The sequence below is a fragment of the Protopterus annectens genome, chromosome 10.part0, assembly GCF_019279795.1.
Source record: "Protopterus annectens isolate FY-2018-M chromosome 10.part0, PAN1.0, whole genome shotgun sequence".
Classification (NCBI taxonomy): domain Eukaryota; kingdom Metazoa; phylum Chordata; order Ceratodontiformes; family Protopteridae; genus Protopterus; species Protopterus annectens.
The window spans coordinates 103,730,848-103,755,147 of NC_056744.1; the positions used below are offsets into that span (position 1 = coordinate 103,730,848).

Here is a 24,300-nt window from a genome sequence, read left to right on the forward strand (position 1 = left end):
GAGACAAAGTTCAAAACTGATGAACCAGCAGGTTTGAATAGATGGTGGATGACCAGTCAGTCATGGAGAAGTTTAAGTCCAAAACAGGAGATGGTTCTTCAAAGTCAGGTGGAGATATATATAGCCCTTTAACGATCTGCTTAACTAGCCAGTACTGATCAACAGCCCTGTCTTCCACAAAGTCAGGAACAGGCTGCAGTCAGCTAATGTATGCACCCTAACTGTGGAATAGCCAAGAGCCAAGTCATGAGTCCCTAAGAAGTCTGCAACAGCTACATATGAACCATAGGGGGGCATAAGATACATCTTCAGTGCCAAAACAAAGAACCTCTATCACTTAGCAGAGTGAGTCTATAGGTGTAAAGGTTCTTGGTTGCTTCAAACCCCTTTGAAATCCAGGCCGGAAAGTTCAGTGGAGAACAGTCTCTAGTACGAAACCAGTCATAAACTGGAGCTAGTTGCTACTCCATCCATGGGGGAATTCCTTGCCTTGAACCAGGAAAGTTTTCTTTAGTGCCAATGAGCAAAGACCCTGAAATCACGACCTTGTATGCCCAAACATGCCATACAGGAGTTTTGGTCATTTATCCCTAAATTCTGTGATGAGTTATGGAATCAGAAAGACAGAATGAATGGAAAATGGAAAGGAATCTTTCCTGCAATAAGAGGGAGAATGCGTCCATTATTAATTCCTCTTGCCTTACTGGATGGAGCAGAAGAAAGGTAAAACTACTTTCTTGTGTGGCAAACAGGCTGATCTCCAGAGTGCCAGTTGCCCAGAGGATCCCTAAACTCCTGTCTCCAAAATAGTGGAGAAGAAGGATAGAAGAGTTCACTAACATGTTCACTCACTCCCTCTCGGATGTGAAATGATGAGACAGTGACTCACATAACCTTTCTACATGAAGAATATGACAGTGTGCCCCAATCCTTGCTTAATTACCACTTGATGGATGTGCTGCTGGACCAAACCAGAAGAACTCTCCAAAGTACGAAACCAGTCATAAACTGGAGCTAGTTGCTACACAACCTTTATACCCACAACAACTGCCCACAACCCAAGCTGATTATGGGAGTCTACTGCTCCAAAAAAGACCACTTTTATAACTGTGAAAGAGCTAAGAAGGGCTCCCCGTCTGAGCAGCCAAATATCAGCACATGTGAAGATATCAAAAGCATGAAAGAAAGAAAGATCAACCTTGAGGATGTCAGGGGATTATCTATCAATCCAGGGCCCAGATACAGTCTCTGACATCAAGAGAAGATTCAAGGGAGTACGGCAACTTGAGTCACAATCACCTCACATTCCAGCACAGCAACTACATTCCTCAGATGTTTGACAGGTATGAGAATGTCAAGCATTTCTAAGATAGCCTGTCTGTTCTCCTGTTTGAGGGAAGAGCACCACCGTCACTCGAGCCTGCACAGGCCAATTCAAGCCTATCACACTACCTACAGCTTCCATGCAGTAAAAAATGTAGGCCACATTACTTCAGTCTGGAAGTCATACAAAGGAAACTTAGCTCATCCTTGAGGTTAGACAGAGGGTGAAAGCTTTTTCCAGGCCTGATCTATGAGGAGGAATAGAACTTGGACAATAAAGAAAGGCAGTAGAGGGATTTCAAACCCAACATGGTACAGGACACCCTCTCTTAGCCAGCCTGTCCAAACCTTTGGAATTTTGCTAAGTCTTCCTGGGTCCTGTGTAGGACAGGAGAGGTCACAGAGAAATCCCCTATGGGATGGCTGGTCAAGCTCTTAATCCAATCATCTGTGTGCTTGTAAAGGTTATCTGCCTTTTTTGGAGCCAAAGGAAGAGAAACAGATTCTTACAAACTGAACAAATGGCATCCTGTATCATGGAGTCCATGAGTTGTAGAAGGACCTGGGATTCCACCTCTTCCCCTACATACAATACCTGCAATACACTGGTTGTGTTCTACATGAACTACAGAGTGAACTGGCACCTCACCTTTGTGCTCTGTTCAATCACAGCCTCACCTCAGGTTTTGTCCCTACCGAATGGCGCACTGCTACAGTCATCCCTCTCCACAAAAAAGGAGTGACTACAGACCCCAGGAATCATCTCTCAAATAGCACGATGAGTCTGATATGCAAAGCTATGGAACGCATCATGGACCTAATAAACAAGGATATAGGGAATTTCCAAACTCTGGATCCTACACAGTTTGGTTTTGTGAAGAGTAGATAATGTCTGCTCAACTTGGTTGACTTCATTTTGAGTCAGTCACCACAGCTGTGGATGAAGGCAAGGTGGTTCATACAGCCTACCTTGATCTGGCCAAGGCCTTTGATACCATTTCCCGCTCAGGGATCATAGAAAAACTCACCAAGTTAGGCATCAACCCCTATATCACTAGGTGGGTTGCATACTGGCTCACAGATAGAACCCACAGTGTGAAAGTAGCTGACTCCAAGTCAGACTGCCGACCAGTCATGAGTGGAGTCCCACAGGGTTCGGTCCTGGTTCCTCTCCTGTTTGGTATCTACTTCTCTGAAGTCCAGGCCAACACGAAGGGACTCTGGCTGACAACGTTTGCAGATGATTGCAAGTTGGGAACTATTATTAAATCCCCAAGTGATGTTGACAACCTACAGAAAGACCTCAATGACACCAACTGGTGTCAGAACCATGGCCTTTGAGCTCAATGCCAAAAAATGTGTCGTCGTTTCCTCCTGGGAAAAACCTGGTTCCCTGGAATTACCACATTGATGGTAGTCAACTGAATACAGAAGGAGTTATAAGAGATCTGGGAACACAGGTTGACAGCAACCTCTCTTTTGACCACCACATTGCCACTGTGGTCAGAAAGTCCTTCTATGTGGCACATCTCATTACTAAGGATTTTGCATCCAGGAAGAAAGAGGTCATTGTCTCCCTCTACTCTTCCCTCATTAGGCCAGTCATAGAGTACAATGCCCATTTGTCATGTACCTCTCTAGACAATTGCAACAACCGGAAAGGCGGCAAAAGTACCTCACAAACAGGGTCCTAGGCCTTAAACACTTGTCCTATATGGGCAGACTCAAAACCTCCAACTATTCTCTGTCTCATACCGCCTACTTAGAGGCGATCTCTTCTTGACTTACAAAGGCATGTCTGACCCAGCTCTGCTAGAAATGCTACATCTAAAGAAATCCCAATCCCTCCACACTACATGTTCCAGAGACCTCAACCTCATTACTACAATCAGCAGAACATGCTGGAGGGACAGGTTCATAACCCAGAGACTGCCCATGCTACGGAATAGACTTCCCATACATGTCAAGCAGAGCACCTCACTGGCCCTCTTCAAGAGAAATCTTGATGAATGGATGGGAAATAGAAAATTCACCCCGGGGATCACTCCAGTGTCTCTACTCGGCAGAGGCACTAGGAACTAAGGTCAGGTGGCACGATGCCAGGGCAATCCTATGGGCTAGGCTTGTAAAGGCTCGGCTCCAGGGCCATTAGCCTAGTACACACCTATGAACCTATATGCCTTCAAGCAGGTAAAAGGGACCTCGGTCTATTCAATGGAAACTTACAACGAGCTTTAAAATTTCTCAATGTATAGTTATCCCTTTTGGGAAAAAACATGTACCCATGAATTACCACATACGTGGCAGTACACTAAACACCAAAAGTGTGATGAGAGACTTAGGGACACAGGTGGACAGTGGTCTCACCTTTGATAACCACATCGCCACAACAGTCAGGAAATCCTTCTATGTGGCACACCTCATCACTAAGGGCTTTTCATCCAGAAAAAAGGAGGTCATTGCCCCACTGTACTCATCCCTCATTAGACCCATTATAGAGTACAACACCCCGTTTGTTATGCACCTCACAAGACATCTGTAACAACTGGAAAGGCCACAGAAATACCTCGCTACAAGTATCACAGGCCTAAAGCAGATGCCCTATGCTGACCGTCTAAAAAACTCCAGCTATACTCTTTGGCATATTGTCTACTCAGAGGCAATCTCTGCTTAACATTCCAGGCCATGTCAAACCCTGAGCTGTTGGACATGCTCCACTTAAAGAAATCCCAATTACTCAGAGCCACATGCTCCAGGGATCTAAACCTTGTCATCACAATGAACAAAACTTGCTGCTGGAGGGATAGGTTCCTGACCCAGAGACTCCCCATACTCTGGAATAGACTGCCCATACATGTCAAGCAGAGCGTCTCCTTGGCCTTCTTCAAAAGGAGCCTTTACGATTGGTTGGGAGATAGGAAATTCACCCCGGGGATCACGTCAGTCGCCCTGCTAGACAGGGGTCCAGGGAGATAAATATTGTGGGAAGAAATACCCAGGGAATTGTTTGGCTAGGCTTGTATAAGCCCTAGGGCCGATAGCCTAGTACCAACCTTTGAACCTATAAAATAATAGATCAGGCAGTGGACAGCTTATGGGGGGAGAGAGATCTCATCTTTATTTAATGTCCTCCATGCCCTTTGACTCCTCACAAGAGGCATAAAGGGCTGGGAGACCCTCACATCACTTTAGTCCTGGGTTTGATCTGCATGCAAAAAGCCACTGTGCATGCCTTGAGGACATAAATAAGTGCTGGGTGACAAGTGAGGCGATACAGGCACACCAGATTACGCACGCACATGGCAGTATAGGGAACTCTGAGGGCTGCACTGAGCATGGCGCAGGTGCCAGCTCCTTTACCTTATAGGTGTGTTCCTATGTCCATAAGGACAAGTCTTGAAAGACCTTAAACAGTTGTCTGAAATCTAATTAACTGAGGACCTCCATCTTAGTGGACTCGGGGAGAGGCCTGGAGAAGAAAGCTCTTGATACCAAGTGCAACTACCAAGTTATGTCTATTGAACTCAAGGAGCTGGTCCCTATGATCATATTGGTTGCAAGCATGTTCCAGTCATTTCAGTGGATTGAGAGGCCTAGACAGAATCTACAGCCCAGGACACACCTCTCTCCAAGGTGTCTATTGACAGTGCTTCTTTTGGGGGCCTCTTGTTGTCAGGAAAAGCAGAGAACAGGTGTGGACCCAAGTCCACAGTAGTCCATAAAAAGGATGCCAAATCTGAAGACCAGTAACCCATGTAAAGAGTGACCTTAACCTCATGGATGTGGTGCACATGTGACAGACTGTTTGCCCCCTGCTTATTTCCTTTCTGAAAATGGCATACGTATAAGGTTTCAAAGTTTCTGCACGAGGCATTCTGAATCACTAGTATTCTTTGAACAGCCAGGGAGGCATGAAGCTTCTCTCTTTTATGTCTTAGGTGGTCAGTTTAAAACTCTGGCTCCATACTGAGATTCTATTCCCAGGAATATAGATGCTTTATGACTCTTGGATTTTGTTGTGGTATCCAAGTAAACAACTAACGTGGCCTAAATGTTATAGGTACCACACAGGAACTTTTCCATCACATTTTTGAGGACTGACATCCAAACTGTATAAGCATGCCAGCAGCACAAAAAAATCTCTCTCAGGCTCAGCAGGCCAGGCAACATATGTTCATTGAAAAATGTGTCCTCGCTAACATTTGCTGAACTTCAGGAAAAAAGCCAAACTATACTGAAGGGAAAAAACAACCAAGGAGGTTCCCTAATGTTATAACTGCTCATTCCCAGAGTCCAGGCTATGAATAGAGCAGTACAAAATATCACTGGGGGACATCTAAAACGGCCACTGCTTTCCATTTGTATTTCTTTTCATACACCATTTGTAAAGATAACTACAACAGAAGTAGGTGGTTCCTTGACTGAGGATATTGGCAAGACTTGCATTTATGCCACACTTAAATAGCAGTCTACAGGTTTGACATTAACTACAACAGGTTTCATTCACATGCACACTCCAACTGGTCAATAAAAAAAATAAAAAAGAATCCAGGGAAATTACCTCAGTATAACACATTTAAATGTTGTACATTTCTCAGATTTTGAACTTAGCTTTTATATATCAAAATGTGAAAGCAAGAAAAAAAAAATCACCCTTGTACCCATAAATACATTTTTAACACCAATATTTTGCAAACTAATCCATTAACAGATTTGTTCAAGGTAACTATTAGCTTTATTCACAGAATGCATGATTTAAATAACAGAGGTCTGTTGTTGTGTCTTTCGGCTTTTCCCGGTTAGGGGTCGCCACAGCAGAACTCCGGTCCGCTAATGATTGGCAGTTGATTTTTACGTGCTGAGTTGCCAGCCCTGACGCACAACCTTCAATGAAGGTATGCCCATTCACGCATGTCTCCACGCAAAAGACGCTCTAACTGAGAATCGAACCGGACAGCATCTTACTGTGAGGCGACAACGCTACCACAGCACCACCACTGCGGAGCTCTGTACCAGATTTAAATATCCAACATGAAGGTAAATGCCACAGGACAAACCCAGCTGTGCATTGTAATGGCTTCAAAACAGGTGAAATTATTAAATTTATGGGCCAGTCCCTTAAGGTTATGAAGTACTCAGCTCCTCACCACTACTGTGGCATGCCAGTGAAACTTATCAGCAAATACACTATCAGGTTGAAGTATCAATAACAAATGCCTTTCACAGTCTTCCCTAACTCATACGAACACCCTCTCATAACTCCTCATACCAACTGCTATAAACTAGATCAGCCCATGTTCAACACCAGCTCAGCACCAATGGTATTTACCTTTGACTGTAATCTCTTTGATTTTCTTAGTTTTCTCATCAATCCACTTTTCTCTGCGAATCTTCTCAGTTGCACTCATCAGTTCCTTCAGCTTCTTGATCTCCTGTGAGGCAAAGTAATGTGAAAAAGTGCAGCACAACTCAATGTACTCAGTAATAAGCAAGTATCAGGCAGTTTTGGATACTCATGGGCATGCAGTAAAACAGTGCAACTCATTTGTGCTTAAAACACTAATGTAGGAATGCAAATAAATAAATAAATAAATAAATAAAATAAATAAAATCTTAACTTGAAGGTCTGAGAAATCTCAGCTTTAAATGTCTGAGACACTTATCAATTACTTCCATATTCTCAAAACCAACTTCAACTTAAGTTTCTCAGTTTCTGTTGTATTCAGGCCTAATGGCCATAACTGAATAACGACTCTCTCACTTTTTAAATAAGTAGCTGATCCAACCCCTCAAATCTAAATACTTTTTTAAAATAAGGTCAGTCTGATCATCTTATGGATATGGGAAGTTTATTCCAAATGATAATGCCAAACATTCTCCTCCAAGAAGTTCTCAACTTTTGGATCTTGCACAAAAGATTGTTGTTAAGTAAAGATCTCCAGGTGACTATAACTTCAAAACCCAACAACAATCTTAACTTTTGATTCTGAAGGGCTTTATACTGCAAGCACAATCAATCAGTATGTAATGGAAATGAGACTAAGAAAACTCAGACAGTCAAGTGTATGAAAGCTTCATGCAGGCTGGAATTCTTTGTGAATTCCATTTGAATGTTTTTAAGAGATATCAGGTTATTCTTTGTCTACAGGTAGGAAAGAATGCTGTAGTCAACAAGTAGTCTAACATAGGTACAATACAACTTGTCCAAAAGATCTGCAAACCTAACAGAGACCCACTGGTAAATTGTATTTATTTATTGTTGACTAGTGTGGCAGTCGGATGCAAAGAGAACCCATTTCAGCCACAGTCTGGGAGTTCCAGAACACACCTGAAAGGTTGTACAATAATTAAGAAAGCAGAGATTAAAGTACTACAGTACAGGCTACAATTGTCTATACATAGCAGAAGATGAGTTTTTCGTACAGTGCTAAGTGCAGTAATTTTCAAAACAAAGTTTGTTATTTTTTATATGCCCACATCCTAAATGCTATTAACTACTGTGACTACTGCTGTTTGAGAACTTAGTAGGTCCAAAGTATAAGACATTGCACTTACATAGTTAAGTGCAAGATAATGGTTTTCTAACCATTATCTAACTAGCTAAACTCTGTCGCACATCGTCTACTCAGAGGCGATCTCTGCTTAACATACAAGGCCATGTCAAACCCAGAGCTGTTGGACATGCTACACTTAAAGAATTCCCAATCTCTCAAGAGCCACACGCTCCAGGGATCTAACCTTGTCATCACAATAAACAAAACATGCTGGAGGGATAGTTTCCTGACCCAGAGACTCCCCAGACTCTGGAATAGATTGCCCGTACATGTCAAGCAGAGTGCCTCTTTGGCCCTCTTCAAAAGGAACCTTGACGATTGGATGGGAGAAAGGAAATTCACCCTGGGGATCACGTCAGTCGCCCTGCTAGACAGAGGTCCAGGGAAGTAAATAGTGTGGGAAGAAATAGCCAGGGAATTGTTATGGCTAGGCTTGTATAGGCCCTAGGGCTGATAGCCTAGTACCAACCTATGAACATATGAACTATGTTAAACAATTAAGTGAAACAGCATCAATCTCATCTGTCACTATAGCACCAATTTTGATATCGTTTGCACATCATACATCCACTGTTTTTCTGATGTGGGGAAGAAAGGAAAAATAATACAGGTCACAATTTATACATGAAAACCCCACATGAAGCAACATTTCTTTCTCCAAGTCCTTCAATTGTTTTATTATAACTATTTAGGAGGGTAGGTTACATTCCTATTATTCATTTGCAGGAGCATTGTCTGACCTGGATGTTGTTGCAACTGCAAAAGTAACAAATATGCTAGCACTCACTCTTCAGTTTATCTGTGAAATGGCCTTCTGGTAGTGGGGACAATTGGATATACCCTTCTACACTCTTAAACATGGACCATCTTAAAAAACTCCTGAAGACCTCATGTTTGACACACATGCCTTTTACAGTCTGGGCAGTCTTCCACGTGTTAAGTAGAGGGGTTAGCACACCTTCGTGAATGTACAGTTATGTAAGTAAACTTACCATAACAGTAAATGTTTGACTGATCACAGCTGCAGTAGCCTTAGCAATATGGGCTATATCCTGACAAACAGAGAACAGCCTGCCAGCTTCTAAAACTTCACGGCACCTTCCACACACCAAACTGTCAGGCAGCTCAATTTGAGCTGACTAAAAAGACAGTTTTGGGCACCAAGCTCTTCAGAGTGTTCCTGCCATAAGCGAGAGGGAGGCTGAGCCCTGAAAGGGCAATTCTAGGAAGAACAAAAATAAATAACCACACCCTGGTACAAACAATATACCATAAAACACAGGAGATGGAGGGATGGAGCAACTACTGCACTGATCATTTGAACATCTATTGTTACAGTAAGTTTACTTACACAACTGCATTATGTTCACCATATTGATCACTGCTGCAGAAGCCTTAGCTATATGGACAGATCACCATACCTTAGAGCATTTTGGACATGGAAGAAGATGATTCCATCAGTCCCTGGAGAATGGTTCTTGCAAAGCCTAATCTAGACCTAGAGAAGGAATCAAGCTTTTAGTGATTCGCAAAAGTATGTACAGAGGACCACATTGCTGCTTCTAGTATACTTCTAGAATCCAACTGTTTCCAAAAAGTCACAGAAGAAGGCAAGGCCCTGGTAGAGTGGGCTTTGACCCTGCCTGGAATAGTTTTGTTGTGATCAGTATAACAAAGACTTAAGAACCATTTGGAAATAGTCTGTTTTGACAGAGGTTGTCCCTCCTTCTCAGATTCAAAAGAAATGAACAACTGATCTGAAAATCTGGAAGACTTTGTTCTGTCAAGATACTACTTGAGTTTTCTGTGGATATCCAAGGTATACGCGTATCCTTTCTCCCTCATTTTTGGGTTGAGGAAAGAAATTGGGGAGATGGATAGTTCAGCTTTAAGTAATGTGGAAAATGAGGCAGGGCTAACTCACCATAAAAGCTTACAACACAGATACTCTTCTTCAGAAGTCAGAGCAATGAGTAAAACTGCTTTCCATGTTAAGAACTTCAAGTCAGCCAGGTTAGCTGATTCAAATGGAGCAAGTGTTAGCTACTATAACACAAAAGTAAGATCTCAAGGTAATCAGTTTTCTTGTGAGCCTCTTATGCAAAACTTCTTTCAAAGAGATTGCACTGAAAGAGGAAGATCCATGGGCAGACATGCTGAAATAGCCAAAAAATGAACCTTGACAGACAAGTAAGAAAGGCCATAGGATAGTAACTCACACAAATATTATAAAACTAGAGAAAAATTAGCCCTGAATTGGTACTGGTTATGTTGTCAGCACTACTTCCATTTGCTAATATATGATTTTCTAGTAGCAGGGTTTTCTTGCCTCCATTAGTACCCACTACACATCCTCAGTAAAGAGGTGTCTAAAAGGAATTAAGACCATATGATCCAGGCATTCTTCTGCAGTTGTTTGGTATTGGGGTGTATCAAATACTTTTGCTCTAGTGTGAACAGATCCAGTCTGCAAGGAAGCTTGTAGTAATTGCCCTGGACATTTCCAAAATATGGGAAAACCACTGTTACCTCGGCCAGAAGGGAGTCACCACAATGATCTTGGGGGATTCCTTCTGAATCTTCAGAATTACCCTGGATATTAACATAAAGGGTGGAAAAGCATACAGGAACTTTCTTGTCCAAGGAAAAGAAAAAGAAAAAGCATCCGTCTTGGCCATGCCTTCTTGCATGGAGTCCTGGAGCAGAATCCTAACAACAAACTGTCCAGAAAGGAGGTCTACTTGAACTACCCCCAGACTAATCAAATCTTGGAAGACCTTTTGATTTAGTTTCTATTTGTGTGTCTGCCCTTGTCCTTCACTGCTTGTCTGCCACACAGTTATGTTCTGATGGAATGTAGGATGCCTGCAGTGTGAGACATTGTTATGAAGCTATATACCAAGCTAACATGGCTAGTCTGCAAAAGGGGTATGACCTGGATCCCAATCTAACATGGCTAGTCTGCAAAAGGGGTACAACCTGGATCCCAATTGCTTGCTGATGTACCACATGACTGTAGTATTGTCTGTAACAACTTGATGAGGTCCTGGGGACCAAAGATGACTCAGAAAGCAGAGTGCCTTGATCAGGCAAGCATCTCCCTTAAACTTATGTGCTTGTATCTGTCCTTGGTGTTCACACACCTTGCAATTTTATCCCTCCTGAAACTTCTCCCCAAGCAAAGTCCAAAGCATCTATGGAGACTAACTGCTTTGTAACATGGAAGGAGAGACCTTATTACTTGGATCTCAAAAGACAAAGGGTGTTGGTACTGAAACGAAAGAGACTTCAGATACCACTGTATCTTCCTTATGTGAAATCTTGCCAGGGTTATCATGAGAATCACAGATGCCATGAGACCCAAAATCCTGAAGTATTCTCTCGCAGTGACTGAAGTCTAAGTAGAAAACCATAAAAACAGAGTTAGATATAAATATATATTTCCTGTGAAAGTAGAGTTCTTTGAACTGTGGTATCTAGATGACACTCCAGAAACTCAAGCCTATGAGTAGGAGTCAAGAAAGACTTTTGAATCTACTCTTAGATTCTTAGCTTGTGTAAGAGATCTCTCACCCAAAAGTGAGATTCCTAACACTTTGAAAAGATTCTGCAAAGATAAGCAAGTCTAAATATGGCAAAATGTGGATACCCTGTAATCTATGCCAAGCTATAAATGGAGCTAGACACATTGAGAACACTCCTGGCACAGTAGCTAGTCCAAAGGGTAAGACCGAGAACTCATAATGTGATCCAGACATACAAAACCTTAAGAAACACCTGAAATTTAATTAATAGGGATATGATAAGAATCTTTTAAACCTACTTTTACTAGGAAACTTGAATGAGGAAGAAGAGGTAACAGGTTATAAACTGGCATTAATTTATATTTGGGCACTATCATAAACAGGTTTAGGAAAGATAACATCCAGAACAGGTCTCCAGGCATTTTCTTTCTTTGGCACTAACAACATCCTAAAATAAAACTTCTTTCCTACTTAAGAAGGGGGAACTGGTTCTATCACCGCCAGGGATATTAGGTGATAAAGGACAGTGAGGAACTATCCCCTGGAAAGGAAGAATTTTGTCTCTGACTTATCTGTAACCTTGATGAATGATCTTCATGACTGATTAGTATGAAACTATCTGTTGCCAAAGAGAAACCTGGAGATGCAGACTTTCTGGAAGACAAAAGGGGGTGCCAGGGTGAGGGTGGAGAAAGTCTCTAAAATAGTAATTCTAACTTATTGCACTGTCCTTAGTTTTGAGAGTTTCCTGAGTTCGCCTTAGAAGCCCATGCCATTTCTCTTTAAACATCTGTTTGCCTACATTTTCTTGAGACTGTTTATTTTGTTTCTTACCAAAACCGGATGCAGAGTTAAGAGAATCACTTGGATAATTTGGAAAATAAGGCCTGAAAAATCTTGAGAGATTTCCTTAATCAGCTTAGTCATTTCATCACATGTTTTGATCATCTCTGATGCAGAGGGGCCAAAAACAAAATCTCTATCCAAAGGATAATTTACAATCTCATTTTTAACATAATTTGGGAGGTTTTGAGAACACAGCTAGGCAAACCTACTCAAAACAGTACCAGTGTCCATAGCCCTTGAAGAACTATCAATACAGTCAGACACACACACACACACACACACACACACACACACACACACACACACACACAGAGTATATAATGAGTAGTAACTCAAAAGAAGAAATTCAATTATTTAAAGTAGTCATGACAAACCTTAGTATAAGAGCATGACAATTCAAAATTCTGAAAAATCAAAAGTTGCAGAAGCATGCACTTTTCCCCTGTAATTACTGTATAAATGTAAATCTGCCTGTGCCACAAGTGATGACTCAATAAAAGTGTTTAAAAAGAATAATAATCTTCCCATCCTTATCAGAAATAGCAGGACTGGAATTAAATAAATGCTCAGAAGCAGTAGGATTAACTAAAGCTATAGCTGTTGGGTCATGTTTGGGGAGACAGCATAAAAACAAAACTGAGGAACTTCACATATCTTATCTGCCTTTTTAAGGGCAGTTGGCTGACTATCAGGAAAACTGTAAACAGTAACACACATCTTTCAAAGCTGACAGAAATGGAGGAATGGGTGAAGGTTTTGAATATTTCTTCTGTAAGAGCTCATTGTATTTTCTGAGGGATTGAGAAACCTCAGTGTTCTCCCACTAAAAACACTGGTGCATTCTGGAAATAGTCTCAGAGAAAGAGAACGCCCCTGGGAGACTCTGAAACTGAGCTCACTTCTTAGCATGAATTAGAAATCTGAAGAGAAAGCCCTGTATCAGTCCCTTAAACTTCTTGTCTAGATTCAGAATCTTGAATCTCTTCAGAAAAAGAGGTATCACTTTTTCTTATACCAGAAATTACTTTATAAGAAGGAAAAATAGCTGGAATTAAACCCTGAGCCAGACCTAGTAAGTTACTCCTGTATGATGGAATTTGTGGAAAGGTAGATAAAAGTTTAGTTATCTGTTTCTTTTTGACAGGAAAAATGGGGCCAACTATGTTATTAATGGCAGCAAAAGCTTCCCCAGGGGAGAGCACACCATTTTAACAAAACAAGGAAGCCTTCCCTGTTCCCTCTCCCAGGAGAGACAAAACTGGCTTTCCCTTGTCCACTGACAGTATCACAGCAGCTGCAGAAGACATGGGCAAATCCTGGTCCATAGTGGCTGTAAGTACTACACTAGAAGGATCCGGATGAAGAAAAAAAAAAAAAAAAAAAAAAAAAAAGAGTGATGTGAGGTACAATTGAAGGCCACAGCAGAGTCACCCACCCATGGCTGAGGCAAATTTCTAGCCTGCTGTGGTGGCAAGGGCTGTTTGGTTAACTTTTTCTTTTTGTGGTTGGAAGACCGACCGACCGTGGAACCAACAGTTTGTTCCATGGTCAAATCAAAAAAGGTGCCTCTTTCCTGGGGAAAAGCAGCAGCAAAAGCCAATAAAACTTAAGTTTTTAAAAGTAATCGTATTCCTATTAAAAAAGAAACACAGTAAAAAGCACTTTAAAACACTCTGCCAGCCCCAGCCCCAAAAAGTAAAATAAACAGAATTTCTCTACAGAAACATTTTTTTTTTGATTGCTTTAAACAACTTTTAAATTGATTGTATACCAAAACGAACGGGTACGGATTCCTTGCTCCAGCAGAATAAATCCAAACAAAGTAATTGCCAAGAACCCAGGACAAGTAAAGTAAAGTTCTCTTTTTAACGCAAAATTTATTAGGACAGCGTTTTCGCCGTGTACATTGACACAGCTTCCTCAGAATACAAAACATTAATTATTCTAAATCAGTTTAAATACATATCCAAGAGGAAATGATGTCATAGCATTAGAAGGTTGTTTAGAATACTTAAAACATTAATTAAAACAAATGTAAGAAATCTCATAAAAAATCTCATAAAAAATGAGATTAAAGACATCTTGTTTTCATTGACAAAAATGCAAAAATGCATTGCATGTTATATACCCATAAGTGGTATATGTTGAAAATATAATTTGGTGACAAGAGAAACCTTGACTTATAAAAACCAAAACAAGTAGAAAGATGACAATTAAAAACACTTAGAGTTTTTATAGCACAATTGTTAAGAACCACTAAAGGTGTGTATAAAGAATCAAATCTAACCAAGTTAATTTACATTGTTCAGAAAAAATATATATGTAAGCTTGTGAAGCTTAAGTGTCAAATCCTACAGCCAGATAAAATTCTATGTATCCCTTAATAGTGCTTGAATTCTACTTATGTATCTTGTAACAGTGCTTGAGTTTTATCTGGCTGTAGGATTTGACACTTAAGCTTCACAAGCTTACATATATATTTTTTCTGAACAATGTAAATTAACTTGGTTAGATTTGATTCTTTATACACACCTTTAGTGGTTCTTAACAATTGTGCTATAAAAACTCTAAGTGTTTTTAATTGTCATCTTTCTACTTGTTTTGGTTTTTATAAGTCAAGGTTTCTCTTGTCACCAAATTATATTTTCAATATATACCACTTATGGGTATATAACATGCAATGCATTTTTGCATTTTTGTCAATGAAAACAAGATGTCTTTAATCTCATTTTTTATGAGATTTTTTATGAGATTTCTTACATTTGTTTTAATTAATGTTTTAAGTATTCTAAACAACCTTCTAATGCTATGACATCATTTCCTCTTGGATATGTATTTAAACTGATTTAGAATAATTAATGTTTTGTATTCTGAGGAAGCTGTGTCAATGTACACGGCGAAAACGCTGTCCTAATAAATTTTGCGTTAAAAAGAGAACTTTACTTTACTTGTCCTGGGTTCTTGGCAATTACTTTGTTTGGATTTATTCTGCTGGAGCAAGGAATCCGTACCCGTTCGTTTTGGTATACATTTGGTTTTTTACTTTCTCTGTTCTTCAACTTTTAAATTGATGAGATAAAAAGAGCTCTCTTATTTAAAAGTACAATACAGTCTCATGACAATCTGTTAAAACATTAACTCCTAGCTTTAAAATAACTTTCCCGAACAGGACAATGTTGTTGTTTTTAATGGAAGTCCCCCCCCCCCCCAAAGAGAACTTATCTGCCCAAGAAAAGAACAGCACAAGCTGACCTTCGATCCTCAAAAGCCTCAAAGGAGCATACTCTTCCCCGGCAGGAAAGCTCTGAAGGCTGAACTGACGGTTTGGACACCAGGAAGGTGCCCTGAAGCTTTAGAAGCTGACCAGCTGTTATTACCTTTGCAGGATACAACCCATACATAGTGAAGATTTCTGCAGCAGTGATCAGTATGAGGAACGTAGTGTGTTACTTTTTTGTTTTTGTAGGTGCGTATTGCCCCAATGCCTACTTGACAGTCAAGCCTTCACCAGTCAAACCCTACCAGTCCAAGCACAGTACACTACTAGGACAAGAGCTTCATGGGGGAGGGGGGGGTCTTCATAAGGCAGCCATGAAGGGTGCTTGTGCCCTCACTGGCAGTCCTGCAATAAGAGTGTTTTTGTACAGCCTAGCACAAACCCCTGGGTATTGACAGACTACCAGCATCACCATGGGGAAGCACAACACCTTTGTCCTGTGACTCCTAGGTCCTGTATACTAGCTAATGAGGACTACCAGATAACTGCTCCATGAGCCAGGTGTCTGCCCTCCAGAACATGCACCATAACACATCTCCTCCACGGGACTGTGGCTATGTGCATTCTGCTTTTCTCCATATTTTCCCATAGCATAAGTTAAGTCCATCTTCTCCTGTCAGCTTCATAAAATGCTCAAACCTCTGATCCAATTTGGGACACTTGGGCCAGCCATTTTCAGTGCTTTTTTCTCTCTGTATGCCACTTCAACTAATTATCTGGTAGAATTTTTTAGCTACATTCTAAGGTAGATGTTGTTCCACTTGGAACATTACTGGGAAAAATTATTTTCATTTCCTGAATGTTCCTTTTTACAATGCAGGGCAACTAGGCTGTTCAAAAACAGTTTTTCTGTATTTGTACAAATGTTCTAAAATCCTGAAATTAATCCTGTAGTCATCTTCCTTGTGTAAATTAAGTGTGGGAGGGGGTCCACACATGCATTTTAAAACACATTCCGGATTCAACTGTATGTGCCAATCAAAATAAAATTAATGTTAATCATAGAAATGATTTCCTTGAATTACATCTGCAGACACAGAAGAATGTAAGTTTTTGCATACCTAAATAAGCACCAGCATGTGAGAAAGATTTCAGTATTTGTATAAAATATACCAAGTTATGTCCCAGGACTGACTGCAAGGAGGCATTAAAAAGTAACACTGGCCAGTATTTCCTTAATATTCCAGTCAATGTTATGCTTCCTGAGAGCTGCTCTCAACCAACATGTTTCTCTGACAATGACTAGGGGATCAAGATGGACACAACCCCTCACTCAAGCTCAACATCTGCAATTTACAGCAAAGGACCCCACCAATAACTGGAATGGTCAGGCTTCCTGAGAGGTGCTCTCACAACCCCATGTTTCCTAAAGGACTTGGCTGCTGAAAGATGAAGAGGGACAAGCATTTCCATTCATGTTCAAACTCCCAACGTACCAAAAAGGGACTAGACCCTCTGCTGGCAGGAAAGGTCAAGCCTCTTGAGAAGCATTCCCATTACTGTTGTATTTTACTTAAAACCTATATTCCTCAACCACTCTTTTATTTTTTTAAGTAAAATACAAAAATAATTTTGTATAAATATCAAGATTTATTAGAATCTTCAATGCATCTTCATTGTCTTGTCTAATCACCACTGTGAGCTATCCAGTGTGCTGAAGTGCTGTGTACTGCAGCGGTCTCCAACCACCAGGCTGTGGATCATGTGGTACAGAAGTAAAAATATATAAAAAAAGATTTTTTAATAAATAATGTTTTTCATTGGGTCGCTCTAAAAAGGGAAAAATAAAGAAGAAGAGCGAGAACTTTGCAAAAGAAACACAGACAAGCTAATTTCAGAAAAGCATTTGAGGTTGTTTTTGCTAATTCCTGCTACATCTGCTACCTCAATAACAGAATCAGCAAAACCAACCTTGAATGCTTTTATGAAATCAGCTTTTCTGTGTTTCTTTTGCAAAGTTTTCACTCTTCTTCCTTATTTTTCACTTTTTAGAGTGCCTCAATAAAAAGCATTATTCATTTTTTTATATTTTTATGAAATATTCTCTTATAAACACAGAAAATTGACTGAATAACGGGCTCTGCATTAGCATGAATTTGCTGAAGGGTATGAAGTCTGGAACAAAAATGTCTGTCATTATTTTCTGATTTCAGTCCTCAATGATTTGACAAAAATTGGCCAGAAAAAAATTGTAAGGAACAGACCAAAAATATGAGGCAAAAATATGGACATTCTGTAAAAGTCTGGACAGTTGAGTGGTACCAAAGTTATCCAGCAATTTTCCCAGCTACACCTACTTGTTTAAGACCAAGGGTTTGTGGAGGTACTCTCATCCCAATTAAAAACAATTTCAGAATTCATACCTTCACATAACATCTGTCCTAGACAGATCAGGACACTAATTGGTTAGCCATCTCCATGAGGTGCTTATCTCCCCCCACCCCAACTAGCAAATCATAATAAATTCACTACTTTGCACAAAGAACTTCTGAAACAAATTTCTCAATATTTTCATACATAAGACTTCAATATCAACCTACCAATCTGCCAAAACATAGACATTTATGACATCCTAGCCTGTCATGGCCTGTGGTATTATCTGTGATCATCTGAAGAAGGCCTGGTGACCACTGGTGATTTACAAACTTCAGTGCATTTACTACTACCAACATCTTGATGTTCACTTCTTTTGTTTTTTTTTTTTTTTTTTTTTTGCTGCAGCTAACTTGATCCCCAAACACACAGCCCCCCCCCCCCCAACAAAGTTTGACACATCTGCTGTTAAATACTGTAAAGGAGGAGGAAGGGAAAATGGGAGACCTAGATTCAGATGAACTGATGTCTCCACCGTGTTAATTTCCTTCTTAGAAAACACAAAATGGAATATGAACGGTCAAGGTGGGTAGATGTTTTGATTAAACAGATATTGGGTATTACTGAAACTTTCTCATGTGGAATCTAGATAGAGTTATCATAAGTATCATAGATGCCATGCATCCTAAAATCCTTAGGGATTCCTTTGATGAAGTTGTTGATACAGTGGATAATCTCAGAAATAGGTCTAACTATAGATCCCTGTGTACACTTGCCTGAATTTGGCTGAGACTGCTTATTTTGCATTTTATAAAAAAGATCCTGAATGAAGGATGATGCCTTTAAAAACTTGGAGAATGAAGGCTGCAAAATTTAGCCCTTTGAATCCACTTCCCTCTCTCATCACAGTTTTAGGACCTCAGTAATAGACAGTCCAAAATCAACTTCCCTATCAAGAACAGTTCAAAATGACAGTTTTTACATTTCAGGCAAAATTTGAGAATGTAACCATACACCTTGTCTCATAACAGGCCCAGTACCAGCTGTTCTAGGAGAAACATCAGCTGGGTTATAAGAATGCTCCCAGAGTGTTTGGTTACTTGAGAAACAGGCCAAAACAGGAGAATTTAAAGATTAAACCTCAGATGAGAAAAAGTGGTATTTATGTTCCTCATACTCAAAGCTGCAGAAACTCACTGACATAAGCAGAGAGAGGGTCAGACACGGGAAAGTAAAACCATACACACACGTTCCTCCTATTCTCAAAGAAAAAGAAAAGCAAAAACTTTAACCTGTACCCTTGACAATGAAGAATCCTGAAAATAGGAGTGGCAGAAGAGTACATTTCTCCAAAACTATCACAATCTTTCCCACCCATATGAGAGAGAGACAAGGAGAGACGGGGGGGGGGTAGCATTTAAATGTTTAGCTACAAAAGAATTTGATAGGGAAAATCACTGCAGAGTCAGATCTGCGATAAAAAAAATATTTGCAAGCTTGAGGAAACTTACCAAGTCTATCTGCTTTTTTAGGGGCTATAGTTTAGCTGTCATACATTTTGCAAGTTGTTAATAAAAACTTCCTTCAAAGCTGAAAGCACGGAAGAAACAGCAGCAGCCTGGAGAAATTCCAGTTTTAACAAGTTATATTTTTTTCTAAAGAAACTGGAACATCATTTTGTTCTCAGTGAAAATACTGATTCATTCTAGGCATGGTTTCAGAAAAGTAAAACTACTCGTAGAGAAACTCAGTAGAAATACTGTCATCAGAAACCGAATATGCAGCCCGGGGAGAAACCATTGTATTTTTTTCCTCCAGTTTCATTCTCTGCTCATCAGAGTGGGACTCTTCAGACGCAGAAGAATTGCTTTTTCTTTACCAGAAAAATGTGAAGGGTTAACAGTCTGAACTAAGCTATGAGTTAAGCCCAATAAATTTTACATAACTAATGCAATTGAATTATGGGAAGATAAATGTTTATCTTTCTGCCCAATAAATCTTACCTAACTAATGTAATTGACTTATGGGAAGATAAATGTTTATCTTTCCGCTTCTTTTTTTTTTTTTTTGGGTAAAGAAGGAGGCTGACACATCTGTGGGATTGCCATGGGAAGCAGGCATCTTTGTCCAGCCAAGAAAAGAGGCATTCCTCACTCTTTCCTCCAAGGCTGAGAACAGTGGGTCTGCCATGCTTGCACAGGGCACTTCAACAGCAGCAGGGGACATGTCTAGATGCCTGTCAGTGATGTTTGGCAGTGATGTCTGGAAGGTCTACACAAGAAGAAACTAGGGGAAAAGATTCATGATCTTGGGAACCTGGAGTGGTCACTGCAGGTTCACCTATCTGTGGATATAAAATTGAAGCAGCCTTCCTGAACAGGCAAAGGCTAAGTGGTTTTCTTTTTATGTCTGGAGGAAGAGACCAAAGGAACCGGTAAGCTGTTCCATGGTTAAGCTTAGAAATGATCTTGAAATGTGGCTTGATATCATCAATATTTGTAAAAAAGAAAGCATCAAAAAAGTAGTGTTTCCACAAAAGTTGCACAGTGACTAGCACAGCACACACTTGTCCCTGCCTCTAAAAGCACTTTATAAAATTCTTAAAAAATAAACTTGTTAAAACTGAAGTTTCCAGTAAAAACAGTAAAATAAAACACTGCTACAATTGAAAGAAATTTCATGGGACAGTCTCAAAAACAGTACAACCTAGCTAAAAATAAACAGTTCATTTTTATGACAAACAGTACTTTTTAAAAAGAAAAGTAAAAGAACTTCCCCAAATGGAACTGATCTGCCCAGCTACAGAGATACACTAGCTGACCACTGGTCCTCAAAAGCCACAGGACGAGCACTCTTCAGCGGCAAGAAACCTCTAAAGGGCTTGGTACCCAGACCAGTGATTTTTTCCCAGTCTAGCTCAAGCTTCTAATGATCTGGGTTATGGACATAGCCCTTAAGCTTTGGAAGCTGGCCAGCCATTATATCCCAGACAGGTTATAACACATACAGTTAAGGTTACTGCAGCAGTGATCTAATAATGAACATCTATATATAGCTCCTTAACACTATGACAGCCCTGGCCTGATTATCTCGGATGTCATTAAGTGCTGGCCTTACAACTATCCAGGTTGCAGAGAAGTCAGTATCAATCTCAGAACTTGAGGATGATTCAGTAAGCTCCCTCCAATTTTTCTTTAAATGTTCCCAGTACCCACTGAGGTACACAATTCTGACTAGAAATGTCTAGGTCCAGACTGTAAGATGTGTAGATTTCTCCCTGCTCGGGAATAAAAATGAAGGTGTGTGGATTTCAGAGCTGAAAGATAATTCATAGGTTCATAGGTTCATACTAGGCTATCTGCCCTAGGGCATTTATAAGCCTAGCCAGAATGTGTTTGGCTTTCGCCACCCATTTTAAATTTATTTTGCTATGCCCTTTTTCGAGGTTAGTATACTGTGCCTCTGTCTAACAGTGACACAGAAGTGATACCCAGGGTAAACCTACGATCTCCCATCCACTCATCAAGATTCCTCTTGAAGAGAGTCAATGAGGGACTCTGCCTAACCTGGACTGGGATTTTATTCCAGAGTGAAGGGAGCCTCTGGGTTATGAATCTGTCCCTCCAGCATGTCCTATTTATTTCAGTGCTGAGGTTCAAGTCTCTCGAGCACGTAGCTCGATGGGGTTTGGATTTTCTGAGGTGCAGCATGTCCATTAATTCCGGGTTGGACATGGCTTTATACGTCAGGCACAGATCGCCTCTGAACAGACGGTATGCCACTGAGTAGAGCTGGAGTTTCTTTAACCGGGCAGCATATGGCATCTGTTTAAGCCCTTTGATCCTCTTGGTGAGGTACTTTTGGGGTCTTTCCAGTTGCTGCAGGTGTCTGGTAAGGTACATCCCAAAAAGGGCATTGTACTCAATTATGGGCCTGATGAGGGATGAGTAAAGAGGCACGATGACCTCCCCTGATCTAGATGTGAATCCCTTCATGATTAGGTGGGCTATATAAAATGTTTTTCTAACCACTTTGGCCACGTGGTTGACAAATGAGAGATTGCTATCAACTTGGGTCCCCAGGTCCCTAATTACTTCTTCTGTACATAATGGATTGCCACCTTTGTGGTAATTTGTGGGCACTTTGTTTTTGCCAAAGGGGATGACTATACACTTTTTGGCATTTAGCTTGAGGCTATGGCTCTGGCACCAGTTGTCTGTTTCTATGAGGCCCTTTTGGAGGATGCTTGTGTCGGCTGGAGAGTCGATTATGGCACCCAGTTTGCAGTCATCTGCGACCTTGGTCAGCCACAGTCCTTCCGTGTTGGCCTGTACCTCCGAGAAATATATACTGAACAAGAGAGGTCCCAGGACTGAGCCTTGTGGGACACCACTTGTAACTGGTTTGGAGTCTGATATGGCTCCAGCAAGTCTAACCATGTGGGTTCTGTCCTTGAGCCAGTTTGCAATCCATCTAGTGACATAGGGGTTTATATTTAAGCTGTTGAGCTTATCTATAATGCCCGAGTGGGGTATTGTACCGAAGGCTTTTGCGAGGTCCAGGTAGGCTGTGTGGACCACCTTCCCCTCGTCACTGGCCTTGGTGACTGTTTCAAAGAAATCAACCAGGTTTAAGAGGCAGGATCTGCCCTTAACAAAGCCGAACTGGGTAGGATCCAGTCTCTGTAGGTCCCCAATATCTTTATTTATGAGGTCCATGATGATCCTTTCCATAGCTTTGCAGACCAAGCTAGTCAGGCTTATGGGGTGATAGTTTCCAGGATCCGTTGAGGCACCACCTTTATGGAGAGGGACCACTGTTGCTGTACACCACTCTTTGGGCACATATCCTGTAGTAAGGCTGAGACTGAACAGTAGTTTTATGTTTGGGTTTAGCTCTTCTTGGAGTTCATGAAGGACGCAGCCCGGGACACCGTCTGGTCCCATTGATGCTGTGTTTTTTGCTTTGGAGAGGGTGGCTCTTACCTGAGCATCTGAGATGTCAGGGGGGCAGCACTCTGCTGGGATAGATATTTGCCCTTTTGGTGGGGAGGGGGGGGAGAAGTTTGCGCTGAACCTGTCAGCTAGAATGTTGGCAATGTCTGTGGGTTTGGTGTATTTTTTGTCATTTTGGACTAATTCTGAGCATATCTGGGAATTACCACCCAGGTTCCTAACATAACTAAAGAAAGCCTTGAGATTATCCTTAGTGTCCTGTGCAATTTTTCTCTCGAAGCTGGCCTTAGACAATTTTATGAGTGCCCGTAGTTTTTTGCAAATACTGATCAGTGATGCCTTCCCTTTTTGGGATTTTGCTCCATCATTTAGTAGCTTCCTCCTTCTATTGTATAGTTTGTTTATGGCTGGGGTCCACCAGACAGGACGTCTGCCTTTGGAGGATTGGGTCTTGGTTTTATTTGGGATTGCATGATCCATGCATTCCTGAAGGTGTTCATAGAATGCGTTTATAAAGGATTCTGTGGTCTGGGCCGTATTTTCCACAGGCTTTGAAGGATTCCACCTCGGTTTTGAGGAGTGTGAAATTTGCTTTAGAGAAGTTTTTCACTGTGGTTTTCTTGGCAGGGGGTGGGGTCGGGATGTGAATATCCAGTGAGATTAGTTTATGGTCTGATCTTACCAGTGAGGGATACACTTCTGGTCTGGAGCATAGAGTCCCCATGTTGGTGATGATCAGGTCCAGTATGTTTACCCCTCTTGTGGGAGTGGTAACAAGTTGTTCCATAGCATTTGAGTTTATAAATTCTAGGAAGCTTTGGGCTAGGGTGTTGGAGCTAGAGTAATGCTCCCAGTCTATGTTTGGGTAGCTGAAGTCGCCCAATATAATGGTGTTTGGAGAGAGCTTCATATTTTCCAGTATTCTCAGGAAGGCCGAGTGGGGTTCCTGGGTTTGGGAGGGTGGTCTGTAGCAGGCTATAAACTGGAAGGCAGTTTTACCCACTGTTAGTTATTTATGAAGCAGGTATGGGGTGCTGACACACAACAGCGCCTTTACCTTATGAGGCAGGGGACTTCTTGTCTGACTTAACAGCTACAACTGGAAGCTTGCCCAGAACTCTTTATTCAAGAGCCCGACTTCATTGTGGGCTACATTCCATGAAGCACAAGATGAAACATATTAGCCAGTAATTATCGTAGGTCCAGATTCCCTATTATCTCTCAGGTTCATTTGTCCAAGATGGTGTTGTGGAAGCCCATCTGGTTATTAGCCTACCTAAAGAGGTTTCCAAAGATAACAGGAACACGGGAATAATACTAGGCGAGTAATCATGGGATCTAAGAAGTCTAGCCATACACACCTTTAAACAGACATTTAAAATTTCTTGCCACCCTTTATGCATACTTCATAGTACTTACCCCCAAAACAAACAGGGTTGAACATGATAACCTGTGTGTAAATGTCTAACCATTCAATCATCAAAACTAGATTGAAAGACATAGTGGTA

The 24,300-nt window shown here is 40.9% G+C and overlaps 1 protein-coding gene across 3 annotated transcripts in view; it reads right to left on the reverse strand.

Annotated features, from left to right (window-relative positions):
• The window catches only part of CEP131 (centrosomal protein 131), a 1,433,457-nt gene that overhangs the window by 439,333 nt on the left and 969,824 nt on the right, over window positions 1-24,300 (reverse strand). For all 3 annotated transcript variants that reach the window (XM_044085078.1, XM_044085077.1, XM_044085076.1), the window contains one exon: window positions 6,653-6,755. In XM_044085078.1, coding sequence (XP_043941013.1) covers window positions 6,653-6,755 — 103 coding nt within the window. The remainder of the gene's footprint in view (window positions 1-6,652; window positions 6,756-24,300) is intronic.